Source organism: Wasmannia auropunctata, unplaced genomic scaffold (assembly GCF_000956235.1).
Source record: "Wasmannia auropunctata unplaced genomic scaffold, wasmannia.A_1.0 LD335981.1, whole genome shotgun sequence".
NCBI classification, from domain to species: Eukaryota; Metazoa; Arthropoda; class Insecta; order Hymenoptera; family Formicidae; genus Wasmannia; species Wasmannia auropunctata.
This window is the reverse complement of record NW_012026909.1, coordinates 2,759-24,379: the sequence shown is the minus strand read 5'-3', so window position 1 is coordinate 24,379 and position 21,621 is coordinate 2,759. Positions and strand designations below refer to the sequence as shown.

General features: G+C 37.4%; 3 protein-coding genes across 4 annotated transcripts; 2 read left to right on the top strand and 1 right to left on the bottom strand.

The window, feature by feature from the left end:
* Positions 1–941: 941 nt before the first annotated feature.
* On the top strand, positions 942–11,609 carry LOC105454569. Of its 2 annotated transcripts, none has more exons than XM_011697245.1 (4): positions 942–1,096; positions 4,290–4,691; positions 6,009–6,222; positions 11,316–11,609. In XM_011697245.1, the coding sequence occupies exons 1-4, from the start codon at positions 1,057–1,059 to the stop codon at positions 11,374–11,376; spliced, it is 717 nt and encodes a 238-aa protein (XP_011695547.1). In that variant the 5' UTR covers positions 942–1,056; the 3' UTR covers positions 11,377–11,609. The 2 variants fall into 2 exon arrangements, with proteins under 2 accessions (XP_011695547.1, XP_011695545.1); XM_011697243.1 differs by lacking the exon at positions 11,316–11,609 and adding an exon at positions 8,035–8,535.
* Positions 11,610–13,327: 1,718 nt separating this feature from the next.
* On the top strand, positions 13,328–15,094 carry LOC105454597 (caskin-1-like). Its single transcript, XM_011697315.1, has one exon. It carries the CDS (start codon positions 13,328–13,330, stop codon positions 15,092–15,094), a length of 1,767 nt encoding a protein of 588 aa, XP_011695617.1.
* A 1,509-nt stretch (positions 15,095–16,603) lies between these two features.
* LOC105454596 (4-coumarate--CoA ligase 1-like) lies at positions 16,604–20,924 on the bottom strand (the record flags this gene model as incomplete). Its single annotated transcript, XM_011697314.1, has 4 exons — positions 16,604–18,290; positions 18,934–19,492; positions 19,972–20,266; positions 20,594–20,924. Coding segments are annotated over 4 exons (1,301 nt in total), but the record flags the coding sequence as incomplete, so codon positions are not given.
* Positions 20,925–21,621: the final 697 nt, after the last annotated feature.

Genomic DNA, 21,621 nt, shown 5'->3' with positions numbered 1-21,621 from the left:
CCGTGGTACGCGAGATCTCTTTTTCTCGCTTTCGTCGCGGAATTTCGCGATTCTCCGGAGGAACAAAGCATCTTGAAGATCGCGAAACATTATTCCTCGGCATGTTCGATGCGAAAACCGTCTGGCTCCAAAACTGGTCACGCGGCTGAGCAGATAACGCGGATACGAAAAAGAAAATAAATGCGCCTGTAGACATTTAAGAACTGAAAGTTATTTCAGCGATTTGAGGATTCGCCGGCGAAAGGACGGAGAAGATGTCGTGAAACTTCGAACGACATTTCCAGGAGAAGCGAAAGGAGAATTTATTTCAGTAACAGAGATATTACAGCTATAGGGCATAAAATGAAAGAAATTGTGAATCGGGATTCTCTGAAACTTTACTTTAAAATTTAAGATAAAATAAAAATGAAGAGCCTTTACTCAATTTTAAATTATAAAATGTTATAAAATGTGTTTGTGTGTGTTTTATATTCCTTTATAATTATCTCGAACTTAAAAAAATCTGTTCTCCTGACCCTAGCGATACCGTTATCACACATTATTACTCTCTTTTCGTGCGGTGATTTCCTTCATTCAGGAATTTGAACAAGATAGTAGACAAGGATGGAAATACATTGAATACTCAATGTGGTATTTCGTTTCATAAATCTGCCTCATGATATAGAGAAAGAGGAACAGAGTAAGAAATAGGGAGATGAAAAAAGAGGGATATCCATTATAGACGCAAGGAAGACAGAAAGTTTCAAAGTGAGAGACGGGGGAGGGAGGAAGAGAGAGACAGAGAGAGAGAGAAGACAGAGAAATACGAGAAAAGTAGAGAGGTGCACCTCTTCTCGAGGTGTCCGAAGGAGGAGGTGGCAGCCGTAAAAAGAGGGGGGAGGGGACCTACGACACGTGACCAATGACTTATATAAAGGTGGTGAACGACTGGGCCCAAACACAGAGTTCTATCTCTCGACGCAACGGAGGCGGTGTCCTTAAAAGTGCCTGTAGAATTTTTTTCCGTTAACTTTTTCTTCGTTTTTTGCCCCCGCGTCAACACTTTTTCGTTGAACCATGAGGACGTACTACGTAATAGCCGCCATACTGATCGCCGGTACGTAAATACACAGACCAACCACCATCGAGGGGTATCAGGGCGGTGAAGTCCAAAATGGGCCAATTAATTGCGGAAGGATCGCGAGTGAGATGCGATACTCTCGTCGAACAGTAAGAAAGTGAAGATTGCATCGTTTAGTGTGTGAAACATGCGCGTGTGGTAGAGTAAAGCAGTGCGCCCTACGTGCGTTGTAATCGGTACCTGCTCCGGAAATCTCGCCGCATCGAAGGACCCGCGGAGATAGTTCTTGGAAACTCTCCCGAAAGCGCGCGCGATCGCGATTGTTTGATTTATCTTCGCGCGGTCTCATGTGCAAGTTTTCGATTTATGATTGATTTTCTCTTTCTCCTTTCGTTCTTGTCCCTTCCTTTCTCCCTCTTTTTTGAGTATCTTTATTGTAAAAATAATTATTCGTTAATTATTAATTTATTAATTATTTTATTGTTCTACAGTCAAATTTAACATTATTTAAATTAACGATACTACCAATCTAATATCAAAGCGTTTAAAAAGACAGAAAGATTTATATACTTAAAAGATTAAAAGATATAAAAGTTATGTATAAATGTAACCTTTCTCTAATATAATATTTTTTTATTGTGTCAAAGTTATAAATTTTTTTCTAGCCATAAAAATGTTTTTTACATATAATTATAATATTAAACAGTTTTGTTTACAAAAAATGCAATTATATATATGCAGACACTTAATAATAAAATAATTAAATTAAATCGCAATTATGATTGTGTCCAATTTGTGATTATAATTGTATTATTCTATTCTTCGCAAAACAGAATAAAGAAATATTTTTCAAGACAATTGTTACTCTCTCAAAATATTTTAAAGAAACTACTAAATTTAGAGAGAGATTTCTCTTGGTTTATATTAATTAAATAATAGTATAATTATTTTGAAAAAATTAATTTATTTTATCCTAAAATCGTGAATATGTTTGAATTGCTTCTAAAAATGCTAAATTCCTTGGCATTGACCTCCTTGCAACCTCCATGTCAATTAAGTGCAATTAATTAACAATTAAAAATCAGCTGGTCTAAAAAAATTTCTACGCTTTCTTGCCATCGCGGCATAACCTTGGCCTAGATCTTGACCCTGCTTTTTGTTCCTTTCTTGCCAAAAGAAAATTCAAGGAAGCGATTAATCACAATGAAAATAATTTCTAAGACTTCTCCTATAATATAAAATTTTCTATATCAATTTCCCATAAGAGAGAGAAAATATAATAGTGTAGCACAAACTTTAATGTAGAAAAAATGCTTTTAAATACGAAAATTTTATATATATAATCAAGAAAATTATTAAAAGATAATCAAAGAAGTATTTATAGTTTTAATATTTAATTTTATTAGAAAAGTATTGTAAATATAAATTCCACAGATTTATAGTGGCTATTTATAGTGGTATCATATAACATAAGAATGAAAATTTCTGTATGCAAAGATTAATTAAATCGGACAATTATTAAGAGGAAAATTGTACGTAATTCTTCAGTGAAAACGTGATATTATAAAGAAACTTGTACTAGAATCTTGTATGTTAGGAATTTTCTTTCATAAAACGGAAATTTTCTCTCATTACATTTCATGTAAATGTATGTGATGAAATATTTAATAACTGAAGTATATATAATCGATTATTACGTATCGTGTATTAGACTCCCATGTTAGATACATTTATAATGAAACTTTCTTAGATAATGTCACAGGAAGAGAAAAAGAGAAAAGGGAGAAAGAGAAAAAGAGAAAAAGAAAAAGAACATATGGTAGGCACGGAAAGTTAATAAGAAATTAAAAAATCACTAAAATAATTTTTTAATATCTTTTCAAGACAGTTCATTTCTTTGTACACACATTTTGAACAATTTTAAATTTACATTGCGTTTCTCGATTTATTCAATATCTTTTAACTCGATTGTCTGCCTCTTGCTCAATGTTATTGAACATGATATCAATTTTCAGTCGAATTGTAGAATTCCGATTTTTAACATGCAACATTATTTTAATATTTAAATCGACGTTTTATATAACCATTGCATACTTTAAACAAGTAATTATATAACGACCTAATGCCGCATATTTTACAAAACGAGTCGAACGACGAAACTGGGACGGGGCGAGGAGGGGCCCCTGTCTGCGGTCCCTGGTCGACGAATATTTTCGAAGTCGCTTTCGGTGGCGCGGGACCGGTCCCGTGGAAAACGAAAGTGAATACAACTTGACGCATGGACGTGTACACTCGTGTACAAAGACTCGCCACACTCTGGGGCTCCGCGCGCGACGCGAACCGGGTGAACGGGATGCTGGGAGGGCCCAGTCACGAGCGGCTGCGGCCGCGGTCTGGCCGCGGGCCCAAAGTGAAAGCGCCCGGCGAAAGTTTACCGTCCCGCGCACACAGTTCCCTTACATAAGATATTTTAACTTATTCAGGCGTCATGTGCCGCGTGTGCGCGCACGCGCGCGCGCGCGCGCGCGCGCGCGAAAGAAAGAAAGAGGCGTAATTAGGCGTAATTAACATAGACCGGTATGCGCGGTATTTCTCGAAGGGGGAGAGGGGAGACCTCTTATCTATATCCACCCCTCCGGTTTCGTTCTCCCGTAACGATCGTCGATACGTTTCCTGCTGCACCCGCACGCATTCTCTTTTTTTTTTTTTTCACGAACGTCGCTCTGTTAAAAGGGGGAATGGAAAGAGGAAACCGGAATGGAGGCTCTCTCGTGGCCGGCAGTTAATTTTAGCCCGCGATTTCCTACGGAGAACGGTGCTATCGAGCTAAAAGGCGGGGTCGCCTTTTAACCGCGCGATCCGAGAAACTCGACGTGGCAACCCGCGGAGTACGAAAGTAGAAGTAGTATTTTTTTTCTGATTTCCTGGATGGGAATACAGGAAAACGTAGTGGCCTTTCACGTAATACTTTGCCGTATCCTCGAATTTGAAGAAAACTATATGCCACGCATTTTTTCGGCTCATTTCCTTTTGTGCAACCGAAATCATAAGCACCATGCTTCACGAGAGAATTACTATTGTCTCTCGTGGGACTTTGTGAAAAGTACGATTAATATATACAAACTACGATTTGTTCTTATTATTGATTAATCAAAATTTAATATATTAGATAAAGAATCTCGAGGAAATCTATCGAGCCCCGACATGCAACCCTTTGCCTCGATTTCAGGGACGCACGGTCAGGAATCCTTCAAATGTCCGGACGACTTCGGGTTCTATCCTCATCACATATCGTGCGACAAGTACTGGAAATGCGACAACAACGTGGCGGAGCTGAAGACGTGCGGCAACGGTCTGGCGTTCGACTCCAGCGACAGCAAGTTCCTCACCGAGAACTGCGATTATCTGCACAACGTGGACTGCGGCGAGCGCACGCAACTCGAGCCGCCGATCAGCACGCCGCACTGCGTTCGCCTCTACGGCATCTTCCCCGACGAGAAGAAGTGCGACGTCTTCTGGAACTGTTGGAACGGCGAGTCATCCCGTTACCAGTGCAGCCCCGGACTGGCCTACGACCGTGAGGCCAGGGTGTGCATGTGGGCTGATCAGGTGCCCGAGTGCAGAAACGAAGGTATCGATCTCGCCGAATCGCAAGTCTGTCTTATGATGCGAATTGCGCGATCGGACCGTCCGATCGATTTCTTAACATCCCAAGATATAAGGATAGTTCAGATGAAGAAGAATTCTAATAATATTCCCAAATAGAACAACAGGTTATGATAGCAGGTCAACATGATCTTAAAATGAATCGTGACTGATCGAATTGCAACTTTTAATAATCATTTTGGAGTCGATTTGATGCTATTTTTATGTGATGATGACTTTTTGTTTTACTTGGGTTCCGCATGATTAAGCAAATTTTCAAATTATCCAAATTATCTTATTCTTTCATCAGGCAGTAGCTATCCAGAATTCTCTCCAAGAGTCTCACAGTCCATATAAAGTCTCCTTTATTACGGAATCCTTATTAATTTGTTACAATTGCTCCTTTTAATATAATCGATACTTTTACACTAGTATTGATGTCAAATCGAATAATGTAACGTAGACTTATACATGGATTTCTGATCTAGTCATGCAGGAACTCGTCACGGGCGATTTGACGCGGATAATAGGACAGGCATAAAACGTGCAGTCAATCTCGCCTCTCTACTCCACGAGACATAAAACTGTCACAAATATCCTTCTACTCCCTTTCTACTCGCCTCGTTAACTTTGCGATTTTTCACCCAGCTACTCTAACTTTCTTACTTATAAGAATAAAATAATTTTATAAATAATTTTATTTTTTTTTTCTCTTATGCTACATACAGTATGTATATGTTTATTACGAGACAACTCTTTTCAATTGAACTATTATATTAAAAATCTTAAACATATCTTCAAACTTCATCTCTCATATTCTCATGTATATTCTCGTACGCCTCTTTCGTTCGCCGAGGTCGATCAATTCCGGCGAACGAAAAAGACATATGAGAATATATATATAAGAAAACAGAGTCGAACCTCGATAACTCGAACCTCTGTAACTCGAAAACTACTCGAATTTTTTCCTTTAAAAGCCATTATAATCTGAAAATTATGAATTCTCGTACAAAGCTTCCGTAAATCGAATTTTCATGTTGATTCTCTTTTACTCAAATCTTTCGAAATCTTTATAACTCGAAGATTTTTATAGCTCTTCTTGAGATTCAAGTAATCGAGGTTCGACTGTATAAGGAGATGAAGTGATATGTTTGAGATTTTTAATATAACAGCCATTCATTTATATACAATTAATATACAAATGTTCAATAATGTACAGTCATATCGCAATTACGAAAAAATACGAAACCTTTCCGCGTCTCTTTCTCTGCTCATATTACATGTCTATTTATTGCATTTGCAGAGGTCGCCGGAGGTTTCACGTGTCCGGCTGCGGGAGAAGTGAGCGGCGCATCCGGCAGCTTCAGCAGACACGCCCATCCGGAGGATTGCAGAAAGTACTACATATGCCTTGAGGGCATCGCCAGGGAGTACGGCTGCCCGATCGGCACCGTCTTCAAGATCGGCGACGCCGACGGCAGCGGCGCCTGCGAAGACCCCGAGGACGTTCCCGGATGGTGAGCATCTCTATATAATCTGTACACGATCTTCGTCTCGGAGTTGCCATAATCGCCACTTGTGTGGGAATGAATAAACTGCGAGATTACAGAACGACCAAGGAGTTTCGAAAGAATAGAGAAAGCGAGGGGAGTGTGCAAACATAATAAATTTTTAGGATATAAACGAGAATGGAAGATAGAATTTTAGATGAATGTTATAATGACATAATGCTTAATCCATTCGAACGATCTTTCTCTTTCTGTAAATTGTTCAATTCATTCCCCTACACAAGCATAGCCGATTTTCGAAAGCCGGCTGTCACATGGCATCATTTTGAACATTTCAATTCAAATCTAAGACCACGTAGTCAAATGCGACATAAATGAATAATCGACATCGACCGGAATTCTTTACTTTCGATTTCGCGCGGTGGTGAATGTTAATGAACGTCATTCGAGAATTCAAGGTCTCAGCCGTTTGAAAAATTATTACGATCGCCGTAGGCGATCATAAGAGCGAAACATAGCTCAATAGCAAAAAAGTCATCATAAACTGATAGGTGTAGCGATTGGTGTAACTTTTAAAAAAAATTTAAAAAAACATCTGTAAAATTAAAAAAAGAACTGTTTCTTGAGCGCGGTGAAGAACTTTTTAATTTTCCTTAACTTATCTTTCTCTTCTAATATTTCCAATTGTATTTTTAATTATCAATCAACTTTTTATACTTCTAAATCATCTTGTGGAAAACTTTTTATATGACACTATTTTTTGATGTCAGAACAAAGATTGAATTAAATGATAATTAAATTAATAGAAATTAATTTAATCTACGGAAAAATATATGCTGCAAAAGTGCGAAAATGATATTTTAACAACGACGATGCATTGTGCAACAAATAATTGCGGGCGCGTTATAAAAATGTCCAAATTCGATTATCTCGATAATTATAGTTATCTCATGGAAATGTCGAGCTATTCTGAATGAAGTCGTGTTTAAGGACTTTCAAGAAGAAATTACATTCGCGGACAATGTGTAATTAAGGAGATATTCGCATTGCAGCACGCTTTCGCGGCAGTTAATGATGTTTTGCGTAACTACTGTAAAAAAAAATAATCTAAACGGAAATTTGATGCAACAAGTTGTTCACTTAAAAATTGAACAGTCGCATCGTGTGAAATGAAATTTTATCTGTGAAAATTGAACTTCTTCTCTCAAATATTGAGTGCTTGATCGTAAATTAGCAAATAATTATGCCCATTAATTAGTACTAATATTAGTAATTATATTTCTCTGAATTATCTTCTAACATGTGGCTAACGTGTATGTTAACTGTTTGATTGTTCTAATATCTTGTTGTAATATTAGCTGCTCCCACATTCGTAGATTGCCCAGAAAGGCGTAAAATTGTTTTTCTCTATTATTTTTATCTACATTTATTTAAAGAATTTATATTAAATCGAAATTAGATCCAATATCCCAACGTAAACTCTAATCTGGCAATCTACGTCGGAAATTGTAAAAATATTAGATATTTAATCGTGAACATTTGTACACGTGTTATACCTGAATAAGTAATGACAAAGGAGGATTTTCCTTGTCACGCATTGCCTTAAATAGAAAAGAAACGACGATAATTCTGTTTGTGAGACACACTCGACGCGATCTGCAAATTTTCACGATTACAACTGCAAGTACGGTGAATCTGTGTGTGTATATGTATGCATGTGCATCTCGTCCGCAAAACGTAACGGCAAGAGCACGCCAGTACGCAAGTAGCGCGCACCGAGCATGTCCTGACCCCCGGGTTTTTCTCGGTTTTGCTCCGCAGTGAGGATTACTACGGTGACCTGGACCTGAAGAGCATCCGGAAGAGCGAGCTGCTTGCCGGCATCCAGAGCGAGCCGAGAAAGCCGAACCAGGCCCTCAAACCTAGGCCGTCGACAGTAGGAGGGCCCACGAGGCCCTCACCCGTCCAGGAATAAATCCTGACTTACCTCGCTCTTTCCTCCCTCCAGCCCCCGACTTTTTCCACACCCTCTCTTCCTTTCTGTCTCTTTCTGTCTCTTTCTATCTCTTACTGTCTCTCTCTTGTTCTTTCTACCTCTTTTATTCTTTTTCTCTCTATATCTTTCTCTTTCTTTTTGTTGTGCTATCATTTAATTTTAACAAATTCTGTTGTTTAACGCAAGTTATTGGTACGAAATCCAGATTAGAAAATTAAAATCGCACTTCTTTCTACAAGAAATAATGATCTTTTATTACGGTATAATTCTGAGAATCATACTTATGTGTTCAAGAATTCAGGCGAAGAATTATGTCCCACTTTTCAGTAAAATATAAAACAAAAAATTTAATTTTAGAACTTTATTTTAATTCTCTATAATTCAATAATAAAAATATTCACAAACTTATTGAAATCCCTTTATATCTTCTGTACCTTTTAATGCTGTCTCTCTTTGATTTATTTAATCTTATATCGATTTTACGCCAATAAATTGTATCAAATTCAATTTCTTTCTTCCTCTTCTTCTCGCTGTTTCTTCTTCTCTCTTTCTATTTCTTTTTCATATCTTTCTCTTGTTTCTTCTGTATTTCTCGCTCCTTCTTTTTCTTTCTCTTTCTTTTATCACGCATAATAAACATACACTCGCATACACATACATTATAATCGAGAAAAAATACAGCCCCGATTACATAAAGAGGATTTCTCCGGAAAGGAAGTAATCGGCGGCCCACTAGGATCGATCTCGAGGCGAAATCTCTCGAAGCAAAACCCGCGAGATTCTGAGAGGATAAGAAATATGCGCGATTGAGCTGTTATAAATATTTCGTGCTCTACTTCTCTAATACGTTCTCGCGAAATTCTCTCTCGTCGCCCTAATTTGCGCGTCCCCACGCAATCTCGATGCACAGAGCAAATGTTATTTTTCTAATTATAATAGAATAGAAGAAAGGGAACCGAGGAACACACGTACACGACGCGTTAGCGCGACGAGTAATTGCGAATTCCGAGAAATCACGTACAATTTTTCTTTGCTTGTATGTCACGTTTTGCAATATATAGTAATACGCGTTGCTATTAGTAATCTAATAATAGACTTTTTAACTATCAGAACACAAATATCTGAAAATCTGATAATACTTCTGCCGAAATTGACATAATTATTTTATTATAATTTTCCAGCATACATATTGCACAGAATTAATTATAGTTTATAATATTTAAATATCCTACCTTAGGTTAGACAGGACTAAAATTTTTCATCGCTGATACAATGTCTAATTGATAATAATTGACACTGATAAGCAGCATAAAATTTTCTCAAAAAATTTCCTGACAAATGCTCAAAGTATTGATGTTTCTATAAAATTTATATTCATCGTAATGCCTCATCGGCAATTTCTGTTTTTTAATCGATTTCTTTTAAATAAATAAAAAAATACATCCTCCCTTAAACTGTTTCTAATCTGTCTATACACTCTCGACTATTTCTAATCTATCTTTCTCCTGTCTTTTTCCCTTTTTCTCTTTATCGTGAGAGCGGGAATTTGAAAACTTGTAATTTCGTAATAACGAAAACACGACAATTGAGGGCCGTTTTTGCAAAATTGTAAATTTTCTAAAGATATATTATTCCATTTACAATCATCCTGCCACTTGTATTGATTTATTTTAATACAGTATTATTCGTATACAGTATTATTCGTCTCTAGAAATAATCGATAAAATAAGTTTCCTGAAAATTATTACTGTTAAATTTTGCAAAAATTGTTCTTGATAGAAGTAAAACAACTGAAAAATTGAACTAAACGAAATTACACTGATTTTAATTCCTGAATAAAACGCACGATAATAAAATAAACAAAAAAATAAAAAAAAAACATCAATTTATGTCGCGCACAAAATCGAGATCTGTCGGACTCGCGTAGTTAACAATCCACGATCCACGAATTTACAGTTCAGAAATCTTTCCGACTCTTGACGCCATTACGTAAGGAAGATCGGCCGGTTTGTCGTGTATCTTTTAAGTAAGACGAAAAGTTCATACAATAAAAAGAGAGAAAATTCTTGGAAGACTTTGAATTGTATTTTCACCGCATATTTGATGTTAAAATTTCATTTACAACATCCTGTAAATCTATAAGATCTAATTATATAATATTGAAGTTGCATGAAATTCTGAAAGCTATTTATTTAACGCTAAGATTACATCGTATGTCATATGTACGTCAGAAAAGAATTAGATGGCCACGTTTGACACTAAATGTGTGGTGAGAATATAAACAATTTCTCTGTCTATTTGTCCTATAAAACCTGTTTCCTAATCCACCTCTATCGATCGCTAATCATTGACACATTTCTGCATTTATAATTCTTAATATATTTAATAGTTTCTCGGCACGTTCTCTCTCTGTGTAGTTACTTGCTGCATGTTAAAACTATTGCCTAATGATGTACATAATTTAATCGTAATGTATGCAATACTTCAATTGAAGCCTGAAAAATCTTAACTTAAGCTTAAAAATTGATGTCTTAACATGCGTATCAAATGTTCTGTACATATCGAATTAATTTTGATTAGTAATTGAAGCATCGGGAATATATTTAAAGGGAATGTATATAATATATTTCAAGAGAGTACATTATATGTATATTATACACAATGTTTAATGTATATATTGTATCTCAACTTTATCGAAAATTACGGATTTTTCTTATTTTCTGCCTTAATTAAGAGATAAAAAATTACATATAATTGCACATTATACATGCATTTTACACGAAAATGTGGAAAAACGTCTCAAGAAACGTCGTCAATCAAATTAGCTAAAGTTGATGATTAAGATCGTGTTTCAGTTTCCTTTCTTTTCGCGAAAGTCAACTTATTCAACTTTTAACACGCTCTTCAACTGGACTCCGCGACTATGGAATTATTCATTGTCAGATTTGATCAAATAAAAAATTGTTGAAAGATACGTTTTAAACGCATAGATTCGTACTTTGCGTGAGAATTACGATTCAAATCGTACTTCGAAGACGGTGACTCCGATCTAAAGTGATCTTACGTTACGATCAAATCACACGCAATATTTTCATGCATTTCCCAGCCAAGACTATTACGGCGACGTGGACCTGAAGGCTCTACGCAAGCTCGGCTACAGGAAATAGAAGCGTTTGCATGTAAACGTTATGCTGACCGGTGATGAAAACAGCGCATCCGCCGCGAGAAGCCGGTCCAGAAGAGCGTGCGTCGACAGAAGCGAAGAGGCAGTCGCAAGAATGATCCTCCTGCAAATCATATTCCATAAAATTATATCGTCATCGCCCGTATTGCCATGTAAATAAGCTAAATCGTTTGCAAGACGTGAGAAGGTACATCAAAAATATATGTCGAAAAAATATCCTGTGTCTGTAATTTTTCTCATCATCCTTGGATTCATCAGCGTTTTCGTTTTCAAAAGTTTGATTTAAGAAGCATATACGTAATATAATACAATAAGTCGCACAAGTCTACTTTATTTGATAAAAAACAAGTAAATAATAAAGTAATGTAACTATCAGATCATCATTAAATAACAAGTATAATTTTTTTCACCAAGTAATCAAAGAATTAAATAATACAGAGTGTTTTATTCGGCAATTGCAATTCTTTAATTATTCTGGCAAGCACAAATCCGCATTAAGTTTTAAATCATTCGATGATTATATATTATTGTGAGATAATTTAATGCACGAGATATTACGAGATCATTACCTTCCTCTCATCCAGTGAAGTTTTAGGAAGTAGCAACGCTTTTCCGTCAAAAAAGCACTTTTGAATAATCCTTTCACACAAAAATTCGATGTTTCAAACAATATCATAATTCGCGAACCATAACTGGCGTCGCCATCTTGCGTCGAATTTTCACGAGCAAATGACTTCTGATAATTGAATGATCGCGCGTGGATATTGTTCGGAACTGTATATAATCTCTTTGTTCGGAACACGGTGATCGAAACGATGATCCGATGATAAAATCGTAAATAATAAAACTTGCCGGGTAATACAACCACGCGTTCAATTCCATACTATATGTCTACAGAATTAAAAGAGTGAGAGACAGAGAGAAAGAGAGAGAGAGAGAGAGAGAGAGAGAGAGAGTAATAATGGATTAAAAATTATAAAAATTAAAAGTTAGAATAATATTATATATTATTTAAGCCAAACAAAAATGTCAAAAATGAATAATTTAAGCTTAAAAAGATATTGAAAATGTAAAATAAGCGTCCAGTAATAACCAATATTTGTTCATTTGTAATTACGATTTAATAATACTGAAAAATATTTAGATGAAATTTATCTTAAGACATATATAGCCTATTTATTTTTTGCGGCTTAATTATAAATCATCGATATTAGAATATTAAATTGTAAAAATAATTAAGTATTGCTTTAAATGTGATTCGAAGATATATTAATTATGACAAAAGCACGATATTTTACCAGTTATATGGATTCATTTGGCGCGCGCGTTTTAAGTCACGTGAGGAAAAGTATCACGAGACACGTGACACGTGACACGTGCGTGTTTTTGGCGTAAAGTTATAACGCCACCAGGCAAGAGAATGTGGAAATATTCCAATAAAACAAGTGCTTTTACAATTAGATACGAAACTTACATCTGATGAATTCGCAGGACCATTTGAAGTTCGAAAGATTGTCTCACAGTTATCTTTGATTTACGGGATAACAAAGGTAAATAGTACAGACATATATTATAGGTATATGTATATATACGTGACTTGAAATCGACAGACGGAGACAGAGGACAAAAAACACTGCCGGCAATGACCAACTATAACCACAGTGTTGTTACGCTGGACTCCCCTTTTCGCGCATGCGCGAAACATTGAGTGATAGATATATAGCATTTGGAGCGGTCGGAACACTGTAAAAACAAATTAATATAACGGCAAGCTTTAGAGCACCTTATTTTCTCGACGATTAATGAGGCTACATTTAATGCGCACGCGAAAAAGAGAGTCCATTTAATAACATTGTGGGACGAGTAAACAAGGGTTTATACCACGTGCAAAATTCTGATTGACTCATTTTCGTCGCAACCGCGTGCCAGCTAGGATGGATCACGACGAAGCGGTCGACGAAAACAAGTACACGCCAGTGGACGCATATGATCCGGCCGACCCCCTCGGACTGTCAGGATGTGCGTCATCGTTGCGTTCCATCAAGCGTCCGCGTGCCAACCCACCGTCATCTCCGAAGCCGAACTCAGTGAAGGTGCCGAAAGTGGAAACGGTGATTCAACGCTCAGACGCCGGCCAGTTCTCTGAGAAAATGGAACGGCTGATAACGCCACGTCTGCCGCCTCTACTCGCGTGCGAATCCGCGCTGGAACAGCCGACAAAGTCAGTGATCAAACTGGAGCCACCGGACGAAGAAGATAGGGATCCCGCGCTTCCACCACCGATCCCGGTGGAGGTTGCCCCCGGATGCGTCGTACAGGTGCCGTTTTACGCGGCACACAAATCGCGCAAATACAAAGCGCAAACGGATAATGGCCGTTACAATATCCGATTCAATCACGACGGGTCGGTGCGGTTTTGCCGAAAAGTCGAGCCGAAACAGCCGACAAACGAGCCAGTGGTCAAATTGGAGCCGCCGGCAGAAGAAGCTACGTCACCTCCGCAGCCTCCACCCGCGTGCGGATCCGCGCTGAAACAGCCGACAAACAACGAGCCAATCATCAAACTGAAGCCGCCGGCCGAAGAAGCTACGTCACCTCCGTCGCCTCCACCCGCGTGCGAACCCATTCTGAAACAGTCAACAAACAACGAGCCAGTGGTCAAACTGGAGCCGCCGCCGGCCGAAGAAGCTGTGAATCACCCGCTTCCACCACCGATCCCGGTGGAGGTTGCCCCCGGATGCGTTGTACAGGTGCCGCATTTTGCGGCACACGTATGGCGTAAATGCAAAGCGCGGACGGATAATGGCCATTACATTATCAAATTCAATCACACCGGACAAGTGCGGTTGTGCCGAAAAATCGAGTCGCCAGCCGAAAGAGAAGCTTATATGAATCCCGCGCTTTTAGCACCGATCCCGAGCGCGGTTGCTCCCAGATGCGTCGACAAATTGAAGCGGTTGCTAACGCCACTTTCGCCGCCTCCACCCGCGTGCGGATCCGCGCTGAAACAGCCGACAAACAATGAGCCAGTAATTAAACTGAAGCCACCGGCCGAAGAAGCTGTGAATCCCGCGCTTCCACCACCGATCCCGGTATGGGTTGCCCCCGGATGCGTTGTGCAGGTGCCGTTTTACGCGGCACACCAATCGCGCAGATACAGAGCGCAGACAGAACATGGCCGTTACATTATCCGATTCGATCGCACCGGAAAAGTGCGGTTGTGCCGAAAAATCGAGCCAAAACAGCCGACAAACAAGTCAGTAGTCAAACTGAAGCCACCGGCGAAAAAAGCTATGAATTACCCGCTTCCACCACCGATTCCGGTGTGGGTTGCCCCCGGATGCGTTGTACAGGTGCCGTTCTACGCGGCACACAAATGGCGCAAATACAAAGCGCGGACGGAACATGGCCGTTACAATATCCGATTCAATCACGACGGGTCGGTGCGGTTCTGCCGAAAAATCGAGCCAAAACAGCCGACAAACGAGCCTGCGGCCAAACTGGAGCCGCCGCCGGCCGAAGAAGCTATGAATCACCCGCTTCCACCACCGATTCCGGTGGAGGTTGCTCCCGGATGCGTTGTACAGGTGCCGCATTTCGCGGCACACGTATTACGCAACTACAGAGCGCGGACGGATAGTGGCAGTTACATTATCCGATTCAATCACACCGGACAAGTGCGGTTGTGCCGAAAGCTGTAAAGTGCCTCCTGTCAATTCGGGCACAGTTTAGGAATTGACGCTTAGGAGTTGACGTTATATAGGGGTTGGTGCAACGGTGCATCCCCGAGAATGCACCATTCCTCGACCGAACGTCCGTCGAGAAGCCGGCCGGAGAGTCGTCCGTCGGAAAATACGCAACCGAGACATCGGATTTGCGTCCTGGCGCGGTGCGCCCTTTATTTAAAATCACAACAATTACGAGTGCGTAAGCACTCGGCGGCATATATGTCGAGTAAACGTCGTCGGCGTCGTCGCACTGAACGTCGAAGACAATTAATCGACGGGCGCCGGAAATAACCGAGAGCCGCAATCGCTAATGCCCGATAAAGACAAGGGCGTTTATAACATTTCGAATTGAAAAACAATAATGCAATGGAAAACATTCCGAGCAGATTTCTTTTTTTTTACGTAGCGTTAATTATTTTTTTTTTTTTTTTTGAATTGTCAGTGTTTGAAGATGGCTTAAAAATATAGTTTTTAGATACAATGTAAGGTATCTTTCTATAAATTAACAAGCATTTAATCCGCATAAAAGTCGCTGAAATACAAGTATTTAACTTTTCTAGATCTCACTTGTAGATAATACTATTTACTAAAATTTCAGTTTTTATTTTTTTTTGACGATAGAACTTTGTTTTGGGAACATGAATACTCATTCAATCCTTACGAGGCAGTATATTTACTTAAGAAAGAAATTCATGTACGCTCTCATAATGCGTAATAATAAAGACAGAAATGCATTCCTATTTTCCAGAAAAATAGTACAAGATTTTTTTTTAAAGATTACTTTTCGTATAAATAATTTAACAAGACTCGATCCGATCGGCTATAAATAAAGGACGAGATCTGACTGTCGAAAGCAAATTTTTCCGTGCGTTGGGTGAGCTTACCACACCGATTCCAGAAGCTCCGCCGCATTTCCTGTATCCGAGATTTCCTTCGAGTAGCTGAAACGATGAAGAAAGAAGGTAAAGGAATTCTCCGTTCCCGCCGGACGTTCCCGGCAATCGATCTGAGAGACATAATTGACTGTGGGTCCGCATTGTTATGAAGAGATAAGATGTGTTCTACCCTGGCCGAGAGTAATTGCTGGCCGCTTTTGCATTCCGAGCAAGCCAATTGATACATCTACGTCAAAGTTTTTTCAAACACGAGTTTCCGTCCGATATCCATGGAGCATAATCGCAAATGCTGATACATCGAAGACACGGTCTGCCGCGTCGAATCACGCAGGTAAATTAATCACTCGCAGTAAACATACGCATGTGTATTGTTAGCCTTTAAAACGTGAATTCAACAACACCCGCTTCGGAAAAGTAAACCACGTACACGCGTCGCGTAAATATTTTTGCAATTGGCATTCTTATAATAAACTCTTAATTATTATTTCCGATTATAATTGTCTCCAGATCTGTTGTATTTGTTCCCTAAATCTCAATTGAACGTTATTCAGTAGAACATTCATACAAAATTAATAAGTGTTTTTAATTTTGCTTCAATGTGTTTTATTGGATATGTATATTAAGATGATTAACTTCTTTCTTGCATGATGTCAAGTGTCAACATACAATATATACATATGTACATACTAAAATCTGTAGTTCAAGTTAAGGAGATGCTAGCGCGACGTCAAAACTCTTAATGTCGTTTTACTGACAATTTCTGCGTACGTGTGCATGCGATATTGATGTAGTAATGTGAAGTGATGTGTTATTTATTTTTTATGTTAAATCGCAAGCACGCACACACACACACACACACACATTGTAACAAATTTTCATGTACACATTTTTGCATGTTTTCACATACTTATGTTGCAGATTTGAGGATATAAAATATGTCTTGAAATTCGACAGAGGCAGATGCAGCATGTGGACATCATAGACATATGTACATATATTGGAGATACAGAATTCGACAGTCTTGACTTGTCGGTGGCATCGGTGAATAAAATTTAAAGTATAGATGACGGTTTTCTGTCTGCCGAAATCGTTATTATTTTTTTAATCAGTGCAAGTTATTCCGCTTGCAGATTAATAGATGTAAACTTTTATACAGAAAACGTCGAATCAAAAAGAGATAAATCAGTTTCTTTACTTTCAAAAAAGATGCTTGTTAAAAACACTGTTTAAAATTTGATAAATCATTTTGTTATAATACTATTTAAATTTTGATTTTAATAATCCTAATCGCTACTTAATTTTGTAGTCGCAGTTAGATAAATACTCTCAATGTTTTATTAAAATTTTTGAATTGATTTATGTTAATAAAACGTATACGATTTCATTTACAACATTTTATCTGATGTTGTTTTAATCCTTTAACCATTTTTTATAATTCCATTTTCTGCGTGAATCTTTTCTAAATGTCAAAATTGACATGACTTGAGCTTCAAAGAAGCAAAATAATTCCTATCTGAAAAAGTGCATGTTAAATCGATATCTCGAATATCTCGAAATATCGAAGTTCTTGAAGCCTCTTTTTGGCGATTTTGACCAATTTTGAGCAATTACTTTGACTTTTGCCCAAAATTATTTTAATTATTGAACAAAAATTATTATCAGATCTGGATTCAATAAAATTGTTCTTTCCGTGTGTGCAATGCAATACTTAGGTTTCTTTGCTTATATTTTCATAGCACCGCAGATCAGCGCAAGCCTATTATATAATATCGTAACATAACTTGAAACACCCTCTCACTGTGCTGTCCCGTATATTCATGCGGTGGAACCGGTTCACCGATCGCTCCCGGTCGGTTTAATCGATCACGGTGGTTCAATTGTTTACTTGCGAATTAATCGACAATAAATTTACGTTTCTGCGGCGAAGAAATTCGCGGCACTTATAACTCACCTTTGCAGTGAGACGTTCGTTAATGCAGACATTTCTTAACATACATACCATGACACTTTCATTGAGCAATTGCCTGTTTGCTCTTGGCGATATGAAAAATATTAGAAATTATTGTACTCTGTAAATACAGTTGCTTTTCTTCGGTCTTTATCGAAGGAGATTTATACTATTTATATTATATAAGCAAGCCTATGCGATTTTTACTATCATTTAGAGATCATTAATCGAAGTTCGCGGCGTAGGATCTTGCCGGAAGGATTCTTCGGTATGGCATCGACAAATTGCACTCCACCATACAGCCATTTTTGCGGCGACAGTTTCTCTGCAAAATAAATTGAATTGCTCGATTAATGTATGAACAGATCATCGCTCGGATCGTCTTTACTATTAAAATGCACTACCAAGATAAGACGGAATATTTCCACGCTCTTGCTACGCCATATACTTACAGAGACAGCGAGGATTAACAATTTTGTTGAGCGCAGCGTTTAATATTATTACAACGCGATGTTACTAATAAGTTAATAACTAATAATACCGTTAATAATGTGATGTAATATTGAATGCTGCTATAATACTAGATATATTTTTGATATCATGTTTTACTTATTTATTTAAATTTTTGCATTTATTTCAAATAACTTTCACTATATTGTTATAAGCAATTTATTAAATTTTTAATTTTTTATTATAGATCTATATGTATATCCCAAATATTTTTTAAATCCGCTTTGAATGCTTTTTTAAATTTATTATTTTAAAATATAGAAAAAAAAATTTTAAATTAAAACTTTTCATTGTTATGAAAAGAATCAAAGTATGATATACGAAAGGAACAAACTAGTGCGCACTTTTACCCGAGATTTCTTCATAGTGAGAGATATAATGAATAATGTTCTAATCGAAGAACGTTTTAATTAATCTGCGAGAAATGACAAAAAAGATCACTATGAGTGACAACTCACGTTTGACGAACTCCTGCAAGTCTTGGGCGGTAATCGTGGCGTCAGGTTGCTTCACTACAAAAGCCACGGGGATCTCGCCGCTGCGTTCATCGGGTTTCGCAGTGACTCCGGCGTCTTTTATCGCGGGATGCGACAGTAAGACGATTTCTATCTCCGACGGCGAGACTTGATAGCCTTTGTACTTGATCAGCTCTTTGACGCGATCCACCACATGTAGCCTCTCCTTGTTGTCGAAGTAGCCGATGTCGCCGGTGTGAAGCCATCCGTTCTGGTCGATGGTCTGTCTGGTTATCTCGGGGTTGTTCCAGTAACCAAGCATCACTTGCTCTCCGAAATAGCAGATCTCGCCCACCTGGCCGGTCTCTAGTGTCTCTTGTGTCTCGAGGTCGATCACTTTGCAGAGGAAACCAGGCAAGAGTTGAAGAGGAATCCCGGATGAATTCTCGACCTCGTCATCATCCTCGCGTGCGCTCATACTGGCCACTACCGACAACTCTGTCATGCCATAGCCGTTGCGAATGCATTTTATGCCCATGCGAGTCTTCACCGTGGTTACGATCTACGAAAAAAGATAGGAAATACTTTAAATTTTTTCCACAGTTTTTAAACTGTTTGCGCCAACATTGGATTAACTTTTTTAAATTAGTTTAATTAATTAATGCAAAGGAATTAACATTTCTGACCAATCTAATAGATTTTCAATACTGATTGTGACTCAGAATGTAGCATCCCGGGAAAAAATTTTGCATATAAAAACATATATAAAAATATATTATTATATATATATAATTATATGCAAAAATATGTCCATATGTATCCATATGAAAATGCAACAACTCCCCGGGACTTCTTCTCGCAGTCCTTCGTTCTTACCGCTGCTGTGGCATCGAGGACTCATTTCGGCACTTACACTTAAAATTAGTCTCGTCAATGGCAGCTGCTTTTCTTGCCGTGATAACTTGGTCGAGGGAGGGTTAGGGTAGAGGATTTGATAGGTAGAGGGAACGACAAGTTTCATGATGACAGAAGAAAACTCACGTCTTTCGCAAGCGGCGCCGCTCCGCAGAGGAATTCTCTCACGCTGCAAAAATCGTACTCATCTACCAGCGGGTGTTTCGCCAGGAATGTCAAAATTGGCGGCACCACCGGCAGATGAGTAATCTTATACTCCTGCACCAGAGTTAGGAAGAGTTGTGGCACGAAGGCGGGCATTATGACCAAGGTGCAGTTTGCGAAAAGAGCGAGTAACAGCAAGCCCAATCCGTAGGCATGATAAAACGGTAACAGCATTAATATTCTGTCATCACTTCTTGTGTCCCAGCACTCGGGTTTGCTGCGTTTTAAAATCATAATTGAATTATAGAATCAAATCCTCTTGGTTGCTTCTAAGTGAGGAAATGGGACTTTATCTTTTCGGACGATTGTACATACAAAGTTTACAAATAAATTGTAAAATTTAAATTAACATTATAGTTAAAGATAGTGTTGAAATAATTAGTATGGTATTATATTTTGTGTAAAATTAAAATCTCTCTTTAAATTAAACATTTAACGCCGTACGTGTTTTTAATCAAATGCATATTGATTTCATTGCCATTTAAAAATATATTGACTAATTTATTTTAAAAAAAGATATGTGTATTATATATGTAAAACTTGCCCCATTTTTGTTAAAAACGCCATTAGATTTTTATGAGACAGAGCTACTCCTTTCGGCAATCCCGTGGTACCACTCGAACAGAGAATACCCAATGGATGCCGACTGGTATCATCGATATCTGCAGACTTGTATCTCATGTAGTCTACATCCGGTTCGTTATTTATGATATTCGTCAACGTACGGACATTTGTTGTGAGCGGTTGATCGTCCAGCTGTATTAATTCCATTTTCCAGGATAAGTTCGGTAGGATTTTAGCCAAGATATTTTCGGTGCGCTGAGATACCAAAACAATACGCGGTTTTGCGATGTTTAATATGTGCTGGAATTCATCTAAATGATAAACGTTTGAAATCAATTGGTGTTTAAACTCGACATTGATATCTCTTATATTTGTATATTCATATAAGTTACAACTAGTTATTATATGTATAACATAGATCATTTTGGATTAAATCATTCCGGAAAAAAATTTTTCATATAAGAACATATATAAATATGTATAAACATATATAAAAAAATATATAATTATATATATTTACATATAATTACATTATATATACATATAATTACATTACAATATATAATTACATATATAAAAATATATATAATTATATATAATTATACATAATTAAATGCAAAATATGTCCATACATATCCATAAAGATTTTTTTTTTGTAAAATTATTGTTTGATACAAGAAAAATGATATAATAAAAAAACAAAAAATAATTAAAAGAATAATTTTTGCAGTTTCTTTTTACAAAAAATTAATTAATTTTAAAAAATGAAAAGAAATTGTTCATATATAATTATATATGTATATTTTTAATCATTTATATATGATTATATATAAACAATTTTTCTCATTTCTTTAAACTTGATTTTTTGTAAAAAAAAATGTAAAAATTATTCTTTTAATTATTTTTTATGTTTCCTTCTTATTATTATCATTTTTTTGTATTACAAAATAATTTTACAAAAGAAAAAAACATATATGGATATATACGGACATATTTTGCATATAATTA

Excerpts from the sequence above, each read along its gene's own strand:
- LOC105454569 (XM_011697243.1), top strand. The coding sequence starts at position 1,057 with ATGAGGACGTACTACGTAATAGCCGCCATACTGATCGCCG. Across the intron at positions 1,097-4,289 it reads AGCCGCCATACTGATCGCCG|GGACGCACGGTCAGGAATCC; the intron begins GTACGTAAATAC and ends CCTCGATTTCAG. Across the intron at positions 6,223-8,034 it reads CCCGAGGACGTTCCCGGATG|TGAGGATTACTACGGTGACC; the intron begins GTGAGCATCTCT and ends TTTGCTCCGCAG.
- LOC105454597 (XM_011697315.1), top strand. The coding sequence starts at position 13,328 with ATGGATCACGACGAAGCGGTCGACGAAAACAAGTACACGCCAGTGGAC.